Genomic DNA, 17,918 nt, shown 5'->3' on the forward strand with positions numbered 1-17,918 from the left:
CCCTCAAGTGGATACCCCGCTCCTTCTGGGTTCTAGGGCGCAAGTTCTTACAGATCCTGCCCTTGTCCTTTATATGGGACTCCACAAAGCACTTCAAACAGCTATCACAGGGGTCACTAATAGGTATCGGCCTCTTGCATGACAAGCATGGTTTGAAGCCTGGGGAAAGGGGTATGCCCTGCTCCAGGGAGAAGTCCCAGCTGGAATTCTAACTACTAACTAAGACTAACATTTAAACTAATGGCTAACTAAGTACCTAGGAACTATATATACAAAGGAGATAACAGCTGTTAAGAACAGCGAAGGCTCTTGCAATGCAAGACGAGGTGCTCCAACCAACCATCATGAGCAGTAAGGAGGAGCTGAGAAGGCATAGGGCCAGTGGCGCCTGATATATCAGCGCATAAGCGCAGCACTCAAGAGGGCTGACCCTATGGATACCGCTAAGACAAAAATCTCTGATGACTGCGCGCGTGGGCACGCACACACCTAGAATGGAATCGACATGAGCAAGCACTCAAGGAAGGAACCAGGGCTATAGTTACATGTACAATACTATTCTAAGACATCATATACTGACTAGTTAACAATGCATTCTTGCAGTCCTCTCAAAAGTATGTATACAGGTCAGCATGCTTTATACCAGTATATTTGATTAAAATACACTTTGTTAATGATAGTTATCTACAGTACCTGCTTCATGTGTTGTTTCTGGGGCCATGGCAGTGGATGTGAAGGAAGCACTTACTGTCCCTGTAGAATAGTGAGCCTGTACAAAAGATTAAAAATTCAGCAGAGTTAACATTACAAAAATGGAAGGAAAGAGATGCACCTGCACTCTGCCCTCAAATCCATCTAATTAATTTTGATGTACGTACACACACAGTCAAATAACAAGCTATCTATATAATAGCAGTAGTAGTAGTAGTAATTAATAAATAATAATAATAATACAGCTGTAGGGAATAATGGAAGCAATTAGTCAGCTACTGTCAAAGCAACTCCAGTTCTACTAATTGTTAAAAGGAGATCAGAAGTCCATCTACACATAGGGTAAATTCCTGGCCTCATGGATAAAATGGATTTTTTTTTCATTGTCTTCAGTGGAGCCAATATTTTACCCATAAGCTCTCCAATGGATTTAAATACCAGTACTTTTCCAAGTGCCCTACTAGAATGAATTGTCAGTTTTAGCTTCTTATTCCCACCAGGCATTCAGATAGACTGTGGTGAAGACTGTCTTATAAACAGTAATTAGATACATTTGTGTTTTTTTAAATGTTACCAGAGCAATGTTTCCTAAAGTATTTGCCACATTTCCAGTGTCTTTGTAGTATTACAAAGCTGGGCTCTAAAGATCTTGAAAAAGAAACTATCCGGTTGAACAATACATATATTGCTTTCCTTTTCTTAACTAACAGTTGCTAAACTAAATAATAAGATCTGGCAGGTTGCTATACTACGTGGCACAGCCTACATTCTCCACCCCCAAAAGGGACAGCAGGGTTTAATAACGCTTTGGAAAACATACATTGGCTTTCTTGGTTCCTCTTCTGCAGATGCACAAGTGCTGCAGTTTTAAGCGTGTCTGATACTGTTGCAATAAAATTTCATATTGACTTTTATTTTTAGGTTATGTAATATTGATCATGATAAAAAGGAAAAAAGGTTAGATTCTATAATTCCTTACTTAAAATATTACCACTTAATTACTAGAAGTACACAAATGTCTTCTATGTTTCCTATTTAAAGCAGACTTTTTTTTTTTTTTTAAATAAGAACTGGAGCAGAAAGAGGAGCACTACGCGGTGGTATTTCTCCATCTGTCACCTATAACATTTGCTCTGATGAATTTCTACTTGAGGCTGTCCAGACACTGAGCTCAAGGGTCTTATTGCTTCCACATCATCAGGCAAGGGTTTTCTTATTACAAATTATTTTTATATTCACAGCTGGAGATATGAAGGGAGCATTGCTGGCAAGACTTCTGTAAAACATCCTGGGTAAGTGAAATTAAAGCCTACTAAACATATGGAGGGGCTTTGGGAACACTCAGAGTGACACTTGAGCAGACATTGTCATATGACTCCTAACATCTATAGCCTTGTTCACAGTTTTCTTTTCTGAAAGAAATTGGAACCCCACTCATGGATCTTAAGTTGAGTTAAAAACACAAATACAAGACCAAATAAGTAATAATATATAACTTGTTTAAATATTTATACACACATCTGTAGATCTCAAAGCATTTTATTGAGGTAAATAATAATGTCCTCATTTTACAAAGAGAAAAACAGAGGCAGGGAAATGAAGCAACGTGCCCAAGATCACCCAGTGAAATCAGTGGCAGTGCTCGGTATTGAATCCAGGTTTCCTGTGTGCTCTGCCCCTTAGGCTATACTGTCTCCCACAGAAGCCAATGGAGCTTTGCCAATTATACCAGCTGACGATCTGATCCTGTGACATGTGGACAGTTCACCATCCATATCATTTTATCTTTTTCCGTAAATACATTTTGTTTTTTAAAACTGTATAATTGCCTGAATAGGAACAAACAAACCAAGCCAAATCTAAGCCTTGCAGCTTCTCATATATATCTAGGCTCATAAACAGTCTAAATTGCCTGTGTTTTGTTTTTAAATCACGTGGCACACTCCTACTAACTAATGTTCATACAAGGGTAATCTAAGCACAGTGACATGTCCCAGAGAACTGTTTTAGGGAGAGGATAACACTCAGCAATCTTGGATTCAATATGCAGACAGATTATTTCTTGACAACCATGAACACACAGTAATATGCCCCTGATAAGGGAACCTTTTACAATAATCCATTAAAAATACTGTGAAGAAGAAATGTTGAAGCTGCTTCTGGTGATTTATATATATGCCCACACCAGGAATGATTCACTTGCATTGCCCTTAAGCTGTGTTCCTTCTGCCAATGATAAATTAATTCAAAGCAAGAAATTACAAGCTGGAAGGAAAAATCTTTATCACCTAACTCACACCACAGTAATCACATCCTAAATTTAAAGAGCTCTACCTCTTATCGCACCTGATTTAAAAAATATTTTAGGCTCATTTACAAATATTTTACAAAAAGAAATGCATTGACATACACACATCACTGCATTTCTAAAGAATTGCAGTATAATTTAGCTACACCACTCTCATTGCCTCTGATGTATGGTAAGGTCCCATGCATCAGAAAACAGCTGTGTCTGTTCAGGTGGCGATATGGCTACTATACTGAAAAATGCCTTTTACCATTCTTCAGAAATGTACTCAGTGTCGACCTATAAATCAACTTACTGCATTCAGCTTATCCACTTTTCTCTTTTCCGGGGCCTTCATTGTAGCTGCTAGAATATCATCTCCTTTGAATTCTTTATACAGCTCCAGTAAAGTCTCTCGGGTCTCTAAATTTGTATTTTTCAGATAGTAAGATGGATCCAATTTTGCTTTTTCTTCATCTATAAGATAGTATTGTACCACAGTTTCAGTTAAAAAGCAAGCTCTGTATCTCAAAATCATTTTGTTCCCCTTCAACTTAACAGGGCTACACGTATCTCTCTAGCCAACAGAAGTTGCTCCAATGAAAGATATTACCTCACCCACCTTGTTTCTCTATAGAAGAAGAAATCTTTTTCATGGAAACTGACACATATTTTTGCTTTTGTAGAAGTGATTATGATGAATGAGTCAGCATTAAGACACAATGTGAAAAAAGTGACATCCAAGTATGGTGAGACAAATACTTTACTGACCATCTACTAGAAAAGGGCTTGACTTTATATCCTTTCCCTCTTCAGAACAACTGGAAGCTACCTAAACTCTTATCAATCAATTTAAGCCATTTGTACGGAATACTAAAGACAGACACTATTTTTGGATACATAATGCAAAAAAATCTGCCCTTTGTCCCCTCAGTGAATGAAACAGATCTATGGCTCATAATTCCCAAGATACATGGTGTTACAGTACAGAAGCATTTTTTTTTTGAAGTGATATAAGTCACACCCGAGTTCTGCCCTCGCATGCCTAATTTTTCTGACAAATATTTAGAGCTGAATTTGGCTGGTGAGGGGAGGGGAGGGGGACAACAGGGGTAAGGAGGCCGAAGCTGGGCGTGGGAGCAGAGGCAGAGGTCTCAAGTGTGGGGTCAGTAGCCGGGGTCGGGAGAGGAGCTGGGTGGCGCTCCCTCCCCACCCCCAGTGGGGCTGGCCCAGGCCTCAGCCACACACCCCCGGGGAGCGTGCCCCACAATTTGGGGACCTCTGATCTATTTAATGACAAGCACGGTGGGGACTGTCTCTTACTGTGTGTTTATACAATGTCTAGAACTACTGGTCCCAATCTCAGCTGCGGCCTCTAGGCACCATTGCATAACATTTCATAATCCCACCATCCAGCATTTTCTTTTAAAAATCACTTGACATTCCACAAGTTATTCTCCGGGTTTGTATATTAGGATTAGAGTTTCTTCGGCCAAGCTTTAGTTCATCCTTACCTGGGTCTGTCACCTTTAAGTTGTTTTTAACATGGAAAAAGTCGGAGACATTAAATTTGTCCAGATTAGTTGGATCCTGAAAATAAAAACAAAAAAGTATAAATCTTCCCAATGGAAACGAAACAGCAGGTAACAGCAAGAGTGTATTAAATGATGGGCTGGAAAAGACTGAACTAAACAAGATACAGACAAAATTTCAGGTAAACTATATATATAGAAAACAGCTATTAAAATAGCAATATCTGAAAGAGTAAAAATTCCTGGTTATATTTGTTATATGATTGAAATTTAGTGTTGTGTTAATTAGTAAGTACAGAACCAGTTACTAGCATAGTGTTGCTCAAGAATGGACTGGGTTCAGATAACTGGTCACAGCTTGCAAACCCTCTGAGATTCTGATTCTAAACTGGGATTAGCTTTCCAGAGTATTAGCCAAATAAAATGTCCAGCACCAAGGGACCAGATTATTGAAGTTATCTAGACACCTATAGATACAGATAAGTATCTGTATTTTCAAAAATACCCAGGCACCTATTTACTTCTTTAGGCAACTAAATACCTTTAAAAAATTTGACCCAAGGAGGATAACGCTGCAAATAAATACAATACAATAAAAATGATTCCTTCATTTTTAAATGAGAAATTTAACATTTTAAACAGGAAATATAACTGAATGCCCATATGGTGCAATACGTGCTATTCATTTGCACTGAGGTTCATTTAACGTGAGCTAATACAGCAGGCCTTCAGATCCACATGAATCCTATTGATCACGCAACACATTTTTTCTACAGTCTTCGAAAAAATTCACTTTAATACAACACTTTTTATACCCAATGTAACACAGACTTCTTTTAAAATAGCAGGGAGTCTGATCATAGCAGCACAGTGATTATGTAGACCAAGAAACAGGAGCTATTTGCTCTACAATACATATAGCGTCAGATATCAGAAGCTGTCTATTGAGAGCATACAATAGGATTGCGGTTATTCAGCAAATCCATGACTGGGAGCAGGAGGCCACTTCTAGAGAGTATTATTAGTATCCCTGCCCATTTTTGGAAAGTGCCGTCTGACCTTTTATTTTCATCAGGACAACTACCACCAAACATTGGAGGAGACTCCCTCCATGTAATGCCTCATTTGAAGAAGAATATGTCTAATAGTCCAAAATCTCTTAATATCAAATCTTCCTCTAGGACTTGAACTCGTGACTTAAGAGTACTACCAACTTAGCTATGAAGGTAGTTCAGTACTGAGGGTAGTAATAGAAATAAAAGATAAGGGAACTGAAAGAACAGAGATCTTTTATCATGGAATACTCTGGTTCAAAGGTAGCCAAGGTATTAAATGAATGGTTGGGGGGAGGGGAGCGGGAGAGTCACCACTTTCACACAGACACTATTTTTTAAACAGCTTCCTAAGCATGGAAAGGTGGTAAATGATTAAAATGACATTAATGTTTAAAACAATTAAGTCTAATTTCCATACTAATAACATTTTAAAAACAAATTATAAAGTTATTTCTCAGGGGTATGTCAGTTTAGTGATATAAACTGTATAGCTAAACAAAAAACCCTGAAGCACTACACTCATTTTTAAGCCATTTAATACTAGTAGGGAGAAAATGCTCACTCTGAGGGACATGAGGAGCTGAATCTGAGGTCCTTACTCTGTCAAAACTCCCACTGACTTCATAGATGTATTGGGTCACAAGCCTGTAATTTGCTGCACTCTGGCAGAAGATGCAGTGAATTGCAGGATTGCAGTCTTCCTTTGGGATTTGATCCGAAAAGTCACCTTGCACATGTTTTTGCCAGCACATCAGCAAGTAGCCGATCCAAGAGAAGGGTAGTCACACTAGTGGATAGAAAAGGGAACCAGGAGTCATGAGGGCTAGCCTTATTTCTGCCACTTGCTGCAAGATCGGCGGCAAATCCCTTCAGCTCTTTCCGTACCAATAAAAACACACCTCACACACAAAGACTGTGAGCTTTAATCAACGTTTGTAGAGCATTTCAAAACCTAAATATCCTCAGACCAAGTATGCTCTATTAGACTGTAAGCTTTTGTGGGCAGGGACAGTTTCTTAGCCGATGTTTCGTATGGTGCAATCCTCATTTACAAGATGATGTTAAATAAACAACAAATAAGTATCACACTGAAAACTATATTAAGTGACCCACTCAAAGAACCAGCAAAAAAACTAATGACCTACTAGATGTGGATCTTTAAACTGTGTGCCCATGTGGCTTCCTGTACAATTTTGTTTGACCTTTAGTTAAAGTGGTTAAGACATGGGGATGCCTACTGGAGAGGCAGATTTCACACTAGTATCATTCAATAATCCTTAATCTTTCCTCATAATCATTATTTCCCCCCTAAGGCTTGGCCCTTGTAAACTCATCTTTCGAGCAAAGAGGTCACAACATCACATCAGGATATCTAATTATTCCAGGGAATTACATCTTACAGAAAATACAGAGAGTTGTAAAGTGGTAAAGGTTGTTTGAGGAAACAAAATCTAAAATACCTTAATAAAAATACAATAGTCAAACGTTCAAAAAAATAATATTGCAGAATACTAGGTTAGTGACTAATACACTGGCATGAATTTGAATAGTATAATTATTCAAAAAAACATAACAAAACTACTCAAATTGTTACTTTCAATTAGAAAGTTCTCAAGATTCCATCTCTTCTAAGTCAATGGTTAACACAGCAGAGCTGTGGCTTCATCTCTCATTAAATGATACTATTATGCCTTTCATTCATCCCTGAAATTGTATGCCTCCATTGGTGAATAAATCTTTAATTTTACTGCTGGCAGTAAAACCAAAAGACATTTATGAAATCAGCCTGCATGAGTCTGCACCCTAATGACAACCCACTGGCTCGCCTGCTTGCTTCTCCCCTCCTTCCCCCCGCCAAATCATTTCCCATGATTTTTCAGTTCCACAACAGCAACTAGGATGCAGCCTCACCAAGGTATTTGATTTTGAAAAGCTAGATATTGTTTCTCTTCTTTGAGCTTTTGTGTAAGAGAATGTAGCTTTTGATTTCCAGGAATAGGAAATCTCGGCGCATTTCTTAACCATCCTGGTTTGCTGCTTCACTTTTGTATATATACAAACTGTTCCAGCACAAAAAATAAGTATAACATGCTCAAAAAAAAATCCAGGGGTAATTTCTGATCTCTAAATTCACATCATAGAGGGAAGTGAGGCATAAATGAAAAACAAAACAAAAAAAAGCCCAGGCAAAGGCCTGTGGCAAAGGCACAACTTTCAACTGCCAACAGAAAATGCAGATTGCCTGTTTTCAAGCATTCCTCTAGCTACTCACAGGCTACAACGTTTACTTACAGAAAGCTATAAGCATGCCAGGGCTCTACAGGTGAAGAGAATAAGACAATTTACCCATTCCAGGGATCTGAAGATATATCATCATATTAATAGAGAACATAAGGATTTTACAGAAAGTCACATTTCTGCCACTCCTGCTCAAGCTTAGGGGTAAGAGATACTCCCGGAACAGGCTCTCTTTGTAGCAGGGAGATGGAGGGAGAAAAAGTGGCCTGCAATAAAGATTAATCTGGTAACATGTATTATATTCTCCTTTACAAAGCCTCATGATTAAATTTATTTATATTTTATACATAATTTAAATAAATTTATATATCTAGTTACTTAAGGGCCTCCATAAAGCGAAGTCTTAAGCATTCAGGATATCACAGACTCCTCCAGGTAGCTAACTTTAAAAGGTAGCATTTCACAGCCATAATACTTTTAGTTGCTTATTGGCTTAAACAGTGTGACCGCTGACACTGAGCAACTAAGGAAGAAGCCTTTATAGCCACCCACCCCTCAATATACTTCCCCTGGCTCTCCAAAACCTCATTTAACTACCTCTTCATAGTAAACTCAAGAATCACAAAAAGAAAAGGAGTACTTGTGGCACCTTAGAGACTAACAAATTTATTAGAGCATAAGCTTTCGTGAGCTACAGCTCACTTCATCGGATGCATTTGGTGGAAAAAACAGAGGAGAGATTTATATACACACACACAGAGAACATGAAACAATGGGTTTATCATACACACTGTAAGGAGAGTGATCACTTAAGATAAGCCATCACCAACAGCAGGGGGGGGGAAGGAGGAAAACCTTTCATGGTGACAAGCAGGTAGGCTAATTCCAGCAGTTAACAAGAATATCAGAAAGAAAAGGAGTACTTGTGGCACCTTAGAGACTAACAAATTTATTAGAGCATAAGCTTTCGTGAGCTACAGCTCACTTCATCGGATGCATGATAGAGATCTTGTAGGTGTTTGTCTCTGTCTGAGGGGTTGGAGCAAATGCGGTTATATCGTAGCGCTTGGCTGTAGCCTCAGAAACAACTGGACCAGTCCACACAAGAGATCCACTTCCTGGACACTACGGTGCTAATAAGCGATGGTCACATAAACACCACCCTGTATCGGAAACCTACTGACCGCTATTCCTACCTACATGCCTCTAGCTTTCATCCAGATCATACCACTCGATCTATTGTCTACAGCCAAGCGCTACGATATAACCGCATTTGCTCCAACCCCTCAGACAGAGACAAACACCTACAAGATCTCTATCATGCATTCCTACAACTACAGTACCCACCTGCTGAAGTGAAGAAACAGATTGACAGAGCCAGAAGAGTACCCAGAAGTCACCTACTACAGGACAGGCCCAACAAAGAAAACAACAGAACGCCACTAGCCATCACCTTCAGCCCCCAACTAAAACCCCTCCAACGCATCATCAAGGATCTACAACCTATCCTGAAGGACGAGCCATCGCTCTCTCAGATCTTGGGAGACAGACCAGTCCTTGCTTACAGACAGCCCCCCAATCTGAAGCAAATACTCACCAGCAACCACACACCACACAACAGAACCACTAACCCAGGAACCTATCCTTGCAACAAAGCCCGTTGCCAACTCTGTCCACATATCTATTCAGGGGATACCATCATAGGGCCTAATCACATCAGCCACACTATCAGAGGCTCGTTCACCTGCGCATCTACCAATGTGATATATGCCATCATGTGCCAGCAATGCCCCTCTGCCATGTACATTGGCCAAACTGGACAGTCTCTACGTAAAAGAATGAATGGACACAAATCAGACGTCAAGAATTATAACATTCAAAAACCAGTTGGAGAACACTTCAATCTCTCTGGTCACTCGATCACAGACCTAAGAGTGGCTATACTTCAACAAAAAAGCTTCAAAAACAGACTCCAACGAGAGACTGCTGAATTGGAATTAATTTGCAAACTGGATACAATTAACTTAGGCTTGAATAGAGACTGGGAATGGATGAGTCATTACACAAAGTAAAACTATTTCCCCATGTTTCAGAGTAGCAGCCATGTTAGTCTGTATTCGCAAAAAGTTAGTCTCTAAGGTGCCACGGGTATTCCTTTTCTTATTTCCCCATGGTATTTCTCCCTCCCACCCCACCCCCCACTGTTCCTCTGATATTCTTGTTAACTGCTGGAATTAGCCTACCTGCTTGTCACCATGAAAGGTTTTCCTCCTTCCCCCCCCCTGCTGTTGGTGATGGCTTATCTTAAGTGATCACTCTCCTTACAGTGTGTATGATAAACCCATTGTTTCATGTTCTCTGTGTGTGTGTGTATATAAATCTCTCCTCTGTTTTTTCCACCAAATGCATCCGATGAAGTGAGCTGTAGCTCACAAAAGCTTATGCTCTAATAAATTTGTTAGTCTCTAAGGTGCCACAAGTACTCCTTTTCTTTTTGCGAATACAGACTAACACGGCTGCTACTCTGAATCAAGAATCACAGTATGGAATATGGTAAACAGCAAACTGCAACCTCATCTCCTTAGAGATCACAGCTGTTCTGTCTCTCTGTCCTTTGGAGTTCTAAGCATGAATGACACAAATGAGAAACCCCAAGGCCTTGTGAGCTATTCTTCATTATACTCAGGTGGGCTATTTTATTCAAGTAGAAAACCTTTAAAGATTTGATTTATACTATTACCCTTCTATTCTCATTTCTGCAACTCAGGAATTTCACTTTACATTGAATAGGCAGGCCAATTAAGCAGCATACATATTACAAATGTATTTTCCTTCTGTCACTGAAGAAATGTTCTTTAACTTGAAATCTGAGAGTGGCATCTCAGTGAGGTTATCTAGGGCAATAAGTCAACTGATTCCTCCCTCTAAAATTAAGCATTGTGATTCACTAGGAAGAGTTCAATTTAGAACGAGACATACATTGACTGCAAGAGCACAACAACAGATGTTAACTTACGTACAGAATACTGCAGGGTTCTACTGAGCACACCTCTCCCCAAAAACTTGGCAAAATAGGTCTGACCAATCCTAACTTGTGCTGCAGATAATGTGGACAACTTTTTTTTTTTTTTTAAATACTAAAGGAAAAAGGTGCCCAGAACACAAGATAGACATTTTTTGATGTGTGCTTATTTAAATCCTAATAAAAACATTAATACACATTCTTTGGACATATCCCTTTCAGGAAGAAACTGTCCAACTATTAATAAAATATTTAACATGTCAGGTTCATCTCATTACACCAATAACTGTTATTGTGCAGAGAATCAGATGAGAGGGAGTCAAATCAAGACATGAGTGTTGAGAAGACTGAGATGTAGAGATTAAGACATTTGTTTCAAGGCACCAGAGTTGTACGAATGGACTCTCCTTTGTAGAAAATGACTGGAGTCAATAGGGATGCCCCGTTCCAATTAAGGTGAAGGACCAAGAGCTAAAGATTCCTGGGTAATTGCTGTACATACCTGCCTCTTTGTACAAACTTGCCTTTTGTTACTAGCTACAAAAATGTGGAATTGCTTTTTTCGTAGCTAGCAATGCTGGGTTAAGAGAAAGAGGCCTAACCTGTTTCTGTTCACTTTTTTGAACTACAGCAAGTCTAATGAAATTGGAACTTATGGTTCATTAAATAGTTTTAGCATGATATTTTTTATTTTTAAACCCCAATCTGAATGGAGTATTTAATTTTATCATTTTCAATTAACTTTTTTTCTTTTCTATTTAAACATTCCTCTCAACTGTTGTGACCATAAATACCCTTTGTGTTAATGCAGGAGAGCCTGGAAGTGAAACTAAGGATAAAAAACAAAACAAAACTAACTAGCCTCTTCATTATTCAAGGTGAAATGTTAAAAAATAGTAAATTAAAATTCTGAGGTTCTTTCTGATTTAAACTTTAACAAATTACTAACAGGTAAGAATTTCACAGTGTTGCCAGCTGTCACAATTTTGCCACAAATCTCATGATATTTAATGTTTTTCTTAAAGCATTTCTTGAAGACCTTTCATTAAGTGAGAATCGTTTTTTTGTTTTAAAAGTTTCTAGCCCTCATGATTGTGAAATACAAGCTTAAAAACGTGACCCAAGTACATCCTAGAGAGTCAAAACCAGAAGGCAAAAAAACCCAACCCATTTTAAAAGATATGAATTGGGGGCCTGAGTCATGATTTTTGACTACTTGGTGCTGGCAATACTATATATGTCCTTTTAGGTAGAGATAGAATCACGCAATTTAGAGATTAAAAAAACATACTAACATACAAAAAAACATACTAATTCAAGACATAGAGTTAATGGGGAGTTTTGCTAATGACTTTAATGGGATAAGATCAGTCTCCCAAGAATTCTCACTTGTTACGTACACTTTGAAAACTGCCTTTGGGGTGAATGCACCCAACCTGGTTAGGAACCCTCCTGCATAGCAGCTGGACTAACCTCCATGGGCACTTACACTGCCTTCCACAATGCTGGTTAATGGTGAGAGGATTCACACAGAGGTAGATCATTTGGATCCAGCCATGCCCTATCCAACCATGCCCTACCCCATACCACAGGAAGCTCAGATAGAAGGGTGTGTCCCTACCACGTCATCTCTGCATCCAGCCCCTTCCGATTGTACGCAATGACTGTGCACCCCGTTCATTGCCAAGGAGCCTCTGTCTATAGAAAGTGTTTGCTTTGCCCTTTAGACAAATAGAATAGCAAATGGGAAATAGCTCAAGAGTACAATATCAATTAGCACACAGCTCAGCTACCTCCAACTTTGTTCATTAGTTATGCTTCTTCTCACAAACACCAATGGTGTTCAACAGCTTGTCAGGATGCACATCTTGTCTACAGCTGATTAGGCTGTACAGCAACACTTTAAAAAAAAAACACACAGCAATACATACATACTTTATTTTTAAATGGCTGCAAATGTATCTGCCACTGTCTGTTTTATGCCCTGATTTTTCTTCTCTAGTCATTTCTCCTGAGAAAACATCATTCCATCATTTTTTGTGGTTCAAAGCACTGGAGATTAAATCCATTCATCTTTCTAACACTCTGTTATTTATGGGGACTAAGCCAGTTACAGCTCTGGAACCATTTGACTTGCACAACCACATTTTATAATAATTTTTTTGGCAGCCCCATGTGACAAGCAGCACCCTCCTGGCCCAGAAGAAAGAGACAAGATTGTCAACTCAGCTTCTTCATCACCCACAAGGATTGCTGTTGAATAAAACCTAGAGAGGCAGCACAGTTCCTCTCACAGGACACCCATCCCCTGCAGGCTGGGACGCCAACAGTAACTTGTATATGGTTTTACAGTGCATAGCAGCAATATTTTTTCTGTATCTCAGCAAACTTTAGGGCTCGGGTGTGCATGGATGCACAGGGGTGGTGAAGGTTTGAGAGTCCCTGAGCACTAATATGCAGACTCCTCCTCTTTGCTTACCACCCCTGAATACACGATACACCATCCACCTTAAAGGGGGTGTGGGGTTGTTGCAGCAAGTACATTGCTGCTGCACACTAGGAAGCTCTTAACATACACTGTACCTCATATAGCCCCTTCAGGAGGCCCACAGAGCTCAGCACTTTTCACAGAGTTAATGTAAGCCTATCCTCTCAAGGCAAAAAAAATCTGACTCTTTGGATTTCTGGTCATCTGCCCCTGAGCTGTGGTAGGAGCCTCAGATTTCCCAGTCCCATATAACACATGCTGGTAGAAACATGTACACTGCTTTCTATCACAGATCTTCACAACTACTCAAAGAGAAAGAGGCAAAATGTTACATTTGGGTTTAACCTATAATTAATATACAATAACCAGCATGGGTTCATAAAGAATCAATGTTGCCAGCCAAACTTGATTGCTTTGACAGAATCTGAAAATTAAAGTCTGAAGGGAATGCAGTACAGGGCATATGTTGGGATTTAATATCCACTCATAAAATCTTACTTGAAAAATTAATTCAAATTGCTTTGTGGAAGGGACATACACATTGAAAATTAGCTAAAAGTGTAACATCGGCAGTTTATCCAATGAGGGGTGGGTGAGATCTCCTATGGGATATCAAAAATATCACCAATACCTAGCTCTTATGTTTCATCCAAAGATATCGACGCAATTTACAAAGAAAGTCTGTATCATTAGTATCAGGGATCAGTATTAAGTCCTGGAATATTTAAGATCTTTGTTAGTTACCTGGTGTGACAAAGCTCTGTCCTTGCCTCCGTGGGTCCCACGCTTCCTGGCAGATTTCACTAGCCTCAGAGGCACACTGTGACCCTCCACGTAACCCTTCTTTCTCTAGAGACAAAGGTCACAGTCTACTGAGCCATTTTCATCATAAGCCAGCAAGGGAGGTGAGGAGAAGTTATCCTTCCTTGCACAGTCTCTGTTGTCTCCCAGTCTCAGTAATTAAACAGGGGGCAAAGGCGGGGGGGGGGGGGAGGTCCAGGCCCACCCTCTACTACGGGCTCCAGCCCAGGGACCTTAATAGTATCAGCTATGATAGCTGACCTTTTAGAAACATGACATGTACAATTCCCTGGGCTACTTCCCCACAGCAGCCCTCACTTCCTCAAGCTCCACTTCACCCTTACCTCAGGGCCTCTTTCCTTGTGCCTGATGTGGTGTGTACTACTCAGCCTCTCCAACAGCACAACTTCTTGCCACAGCTCCTGACATGCACACCCACCTGACTGACTGGGAAGCTTTTAACTAGTTTCAGCCAGCCCCTGATTGGCTTCAGGTGTCCCAATCAACATAGCATTTTCCCTGCCTTCTGGAAAGTTCTTAATTGGTCCCAGGTGTCTTAATTGACCTGGAGCAGCTTCCATTTCACTTAACCTGGTACCAGGGATTTGTTTAGCTGAAGCTAATATATCTATCTCCCACTACTTTTCTATAGCCATCTGGCCTTGCCCAGTCACACGGGAAACATGTTAGTGAAATCTGGAGACAATGTTAAATTGGGAAAGTTGACTTCCAATCAAGACAGATAAAATGCAGAGACCTAGAAAGATTAGAAATGTGCAAAATAACAAAATTCAGTTTGTAAGAGATACAAACTAATACAGCTGGGGGAAAACAATCTGAACTGTAATCTATAGGAGAGATAAACTTGAATGAAGTAGTCCTCAGGTGATAGAGGACAGCAAATTATACGTGTGTTTGAAGTGATATATGGCAGCCAGGAAAAGGACAATGTAATTTTGGGGGTATAAAGACTGAGGTCAGGTGTATTTAGAGCAAGGACCTAACAGTCACTCTTTCTGTGGTTCTGGTGCGACTATACCTGGAATACTGTGTATATTTCTGAGCACCACGTATCAGAAAGATACTAACAAAGTGGAAGGAGTTCACACAAGAGCTACAATGATGATCTGGGTTACTGACTGATGAGGAGAGATTAAAGGGGAGAGAGCAAGAGAGAGATGTTCAGCTAAGAGATGACAGAGTACCAAATATCTGAACAGAGTGTAAACCCCCAACAGTTAAGTGGAAATAGTTAATTATTTATGGAGAAACAAGAGATCAACATTTTGGAAAGAAACATTTAGGCTGAATATCAGGAGAAGTTTCCCCAGCCTAATATACTTTGCTTTCAAGAATGGTCTCTCAACGGCAGGGGTGGACTTTTAAAATTCTACTGAACAAACCATTGGGAAATGTTAAAAAGGATCAATCATACAACTAGATGACATAAGATGAGCATTCCATCTAGCTGCTATTATCCTATGGTAGCTGTTTGCAGCCAATACCATTCTCCTACTATGATCTCATGAGATCTCACAGGCTATCCAGGATCGGGCCAGGTATTTGAATGGAAGACCCACTCCCAAGGAAAGTCTTTTGTGGTTTAGAAAGTGGTGCTGAGAGATCCAGTAGGGCACTCCTTCATCTGAACCAGTACTGAACCATTGCCTGAAAATGGCATTATGGCAAGTAATACACTTAAAAATGCTGCCTTCTGTGATGGTATGTAAAACTCAGGGCCCTGATCACTTACAGAGAGAAAAGAACCCATGACACCTTTTGCAGAAATGGAGACATCAGACCTAGTGTCCTAGCCAAATGGTGGTGGCTAAAGCAATTTTTGTATATGCAAGTGCATAAAGTTCTTTACACAGAAAAGTACAATATAAATGTAAGATACTGTCATTGTTAACAATTCAAATTTTGAGTTTGCTTTCTGTTCCAGATCAGAAGTGTAGTTTTGCACTTTTTTACTAAAAGCAATCCAGGTATGACTGTATAAAGCAATAAACATATCCAGTCAGTTGAACGGATGCTCATCAGCAAAGCTGTACAAAAAAGTCTGATCAGTATTTGTACAACTCATTATTAGTGTTGGTAATTGGGACTAATTACAATTTTTCTGTTATACCTCTAAGTAATTCTATTCTAGAAAGAACAAGTATTAAAAACACCACACCTCCACCTTCTTCAAAAGAGGTAAACACTTTAAAGGCAGGTTAATTTGGGAGTCATTTGCTATTTTAACAAAATTCCTCAGCAGCTGTAGGATTCTGCTGTATGTAACAGGAAGGAAAAATGTGGTCATACATCTGGAAAATACCTGATAAACACACATTAATCTAGCTTTCCACTTGAACTCTATTTATATTTCACTACAAAATCAGTTACAGTGATACATGTCCCCCCATCTGCTTCCTAGGACATTTAGATGAAGCATTTCCATAGTCTGTTTTCTGTCAATAAACTGAGCTACTAAAAATACAGTTCCATTCTATTTGCAAAGTAAAGAATGCTTTTTATAGAAACCCCTCCTCCACGCCTGATGCTTTGCCAGCAAGCAGGGTCAGAACTACCAATCCAGCTCTCAGTTCTTGCTCTCTCAGACACAAGGACATTCAATTCATGTCAGGAAAGCAAAGAAACCTGTGACAATTAAAGATTTAAATATATAGTTGAAAGCTTTCCAAAGAGACAACGTACATAAGCCAGAGTCCCAGCTGCAAACGCAACCCAGTGATGGTCTTTGGCTAAGAAACAAAGCCAACTAGTGACAGGGCTTGCAAGGGTCAAGTCACTCACTGCCCAGAGTTATCTTGACACAGAATTTATAAGGAAGAAAGCCAAAGACCTTGGTCTTTCTTCTAAATTATTTACCAAAAGGAAACAGTACATAAGAAATAATAATGAATTCACACATTAAAAAGCAAAAACATGAGGATCATGACAAGAACCCCTGGAAATTCCTGCCTAAGAATGAAAAGTAACGCAATGTATAGTTTCAAGGTATAGCATATGGGGATTCAGTTGCATTACTCCCATTGACCTGAATGAGAGTTATACAGCTAAGTCTCTGTGCACTACTTTGATAATTGACCCCTTTGACACACTTCTGTATCCTCTAACACTTGCACACAACAAGTGTCCCTACGCTATTTCCTCAGTGCACCCCATTATGCTGGTATGTTGGAGGACACAAATGGTTCATTTCCTCATTTAATGTGAATCTCTTAGCTTTCCTTGTTTTCTCCCACAGCCTTTAATTCCTTGTCTTTGTTCACTTTTAAAATACCTCTTATACTTTGAGGCTGCAGAACCAAATGTGGTGAGACAGAGATAAATTTAGTCAGTGGTCTGCTGCATGCCTGAGCAGATAGACGTAGTTCATGCTGCATAGTCCAACCAGGCAGATGAGAATTTACTGCATTCACTAAAATAGGGCTGGCATGTGCACTGATTTTATGTTAAAAACGAACTCCTTCAGCCACTGAAAGCTGCTATACATAAACTGACTTTCATCCCAATGACAATTCCCCCCCGCCCCACAAAATAGGAACAATTTGGGAGTAATGGCCTACACAATTTAGTTTTTAAAACAGAACAAACGTTGAGTTAGAAAAGCAAAATGTGTTTAAAATGATTGTGTGCTGGTTTCTCAAAATGTATTCCGCATTCCACTGACCCAAATTTCTCCTCTGCATTTCAGTGGTTTCCAGATAGATTTGAGAAAATAAAATAGATTACATCACCCAATAGTATAGTAGAAAGGTTTAGTCAGCATGAG

The 17,918-nt window shown here is 39.5% G+C and overlaps 1 protein-coding gene across 2 annotated transcripts in view; it reads right to left on the reverse strand.

The window, feature by feature from the left end:
• Positions 1–17,918, reverse strand: part of PPIL2 (peptidylprolyl isomerase like 2) — a 118,063-nt gene that overhangs the window by 61,530 nt on the left and 38,615 nt on the right. For both annotated transcript variants that reach the window (XM_038373089.2, XM_043498467.1), the window contains exons 9-11: positions 4,513–4,588; positions 3,315–3,475; positions 694–769 (exon numbers count right to left, since the gene is read on the reverse strand). In XM_038373089.2, the coding sequence (XP_038229017.1) occupies positions 694–769; positions 3,315–3,475; positions 4,513–4,588 (313 nt within the window). The remainder of the gene's footprint in view (positions 1–693; positions 770–3,314; positions 3,476–4,512; positions 4,589–17,918) is intronic.

Source organism: Dermochelys coriacea, chromosome 15 (genome assembly GCF_009764565.3).
Source record: "Dermochelys coriacea isolate rDerCor1 chromosome 15, rDerCor1.pri.v4, whole genome shotgun sequence".
Taxonomy (NCBI): Eukaryota; Metazoa; Chordata; order Testudines; family Dermochelyidae; genus Dermochelys; species Dermochelys coriacea.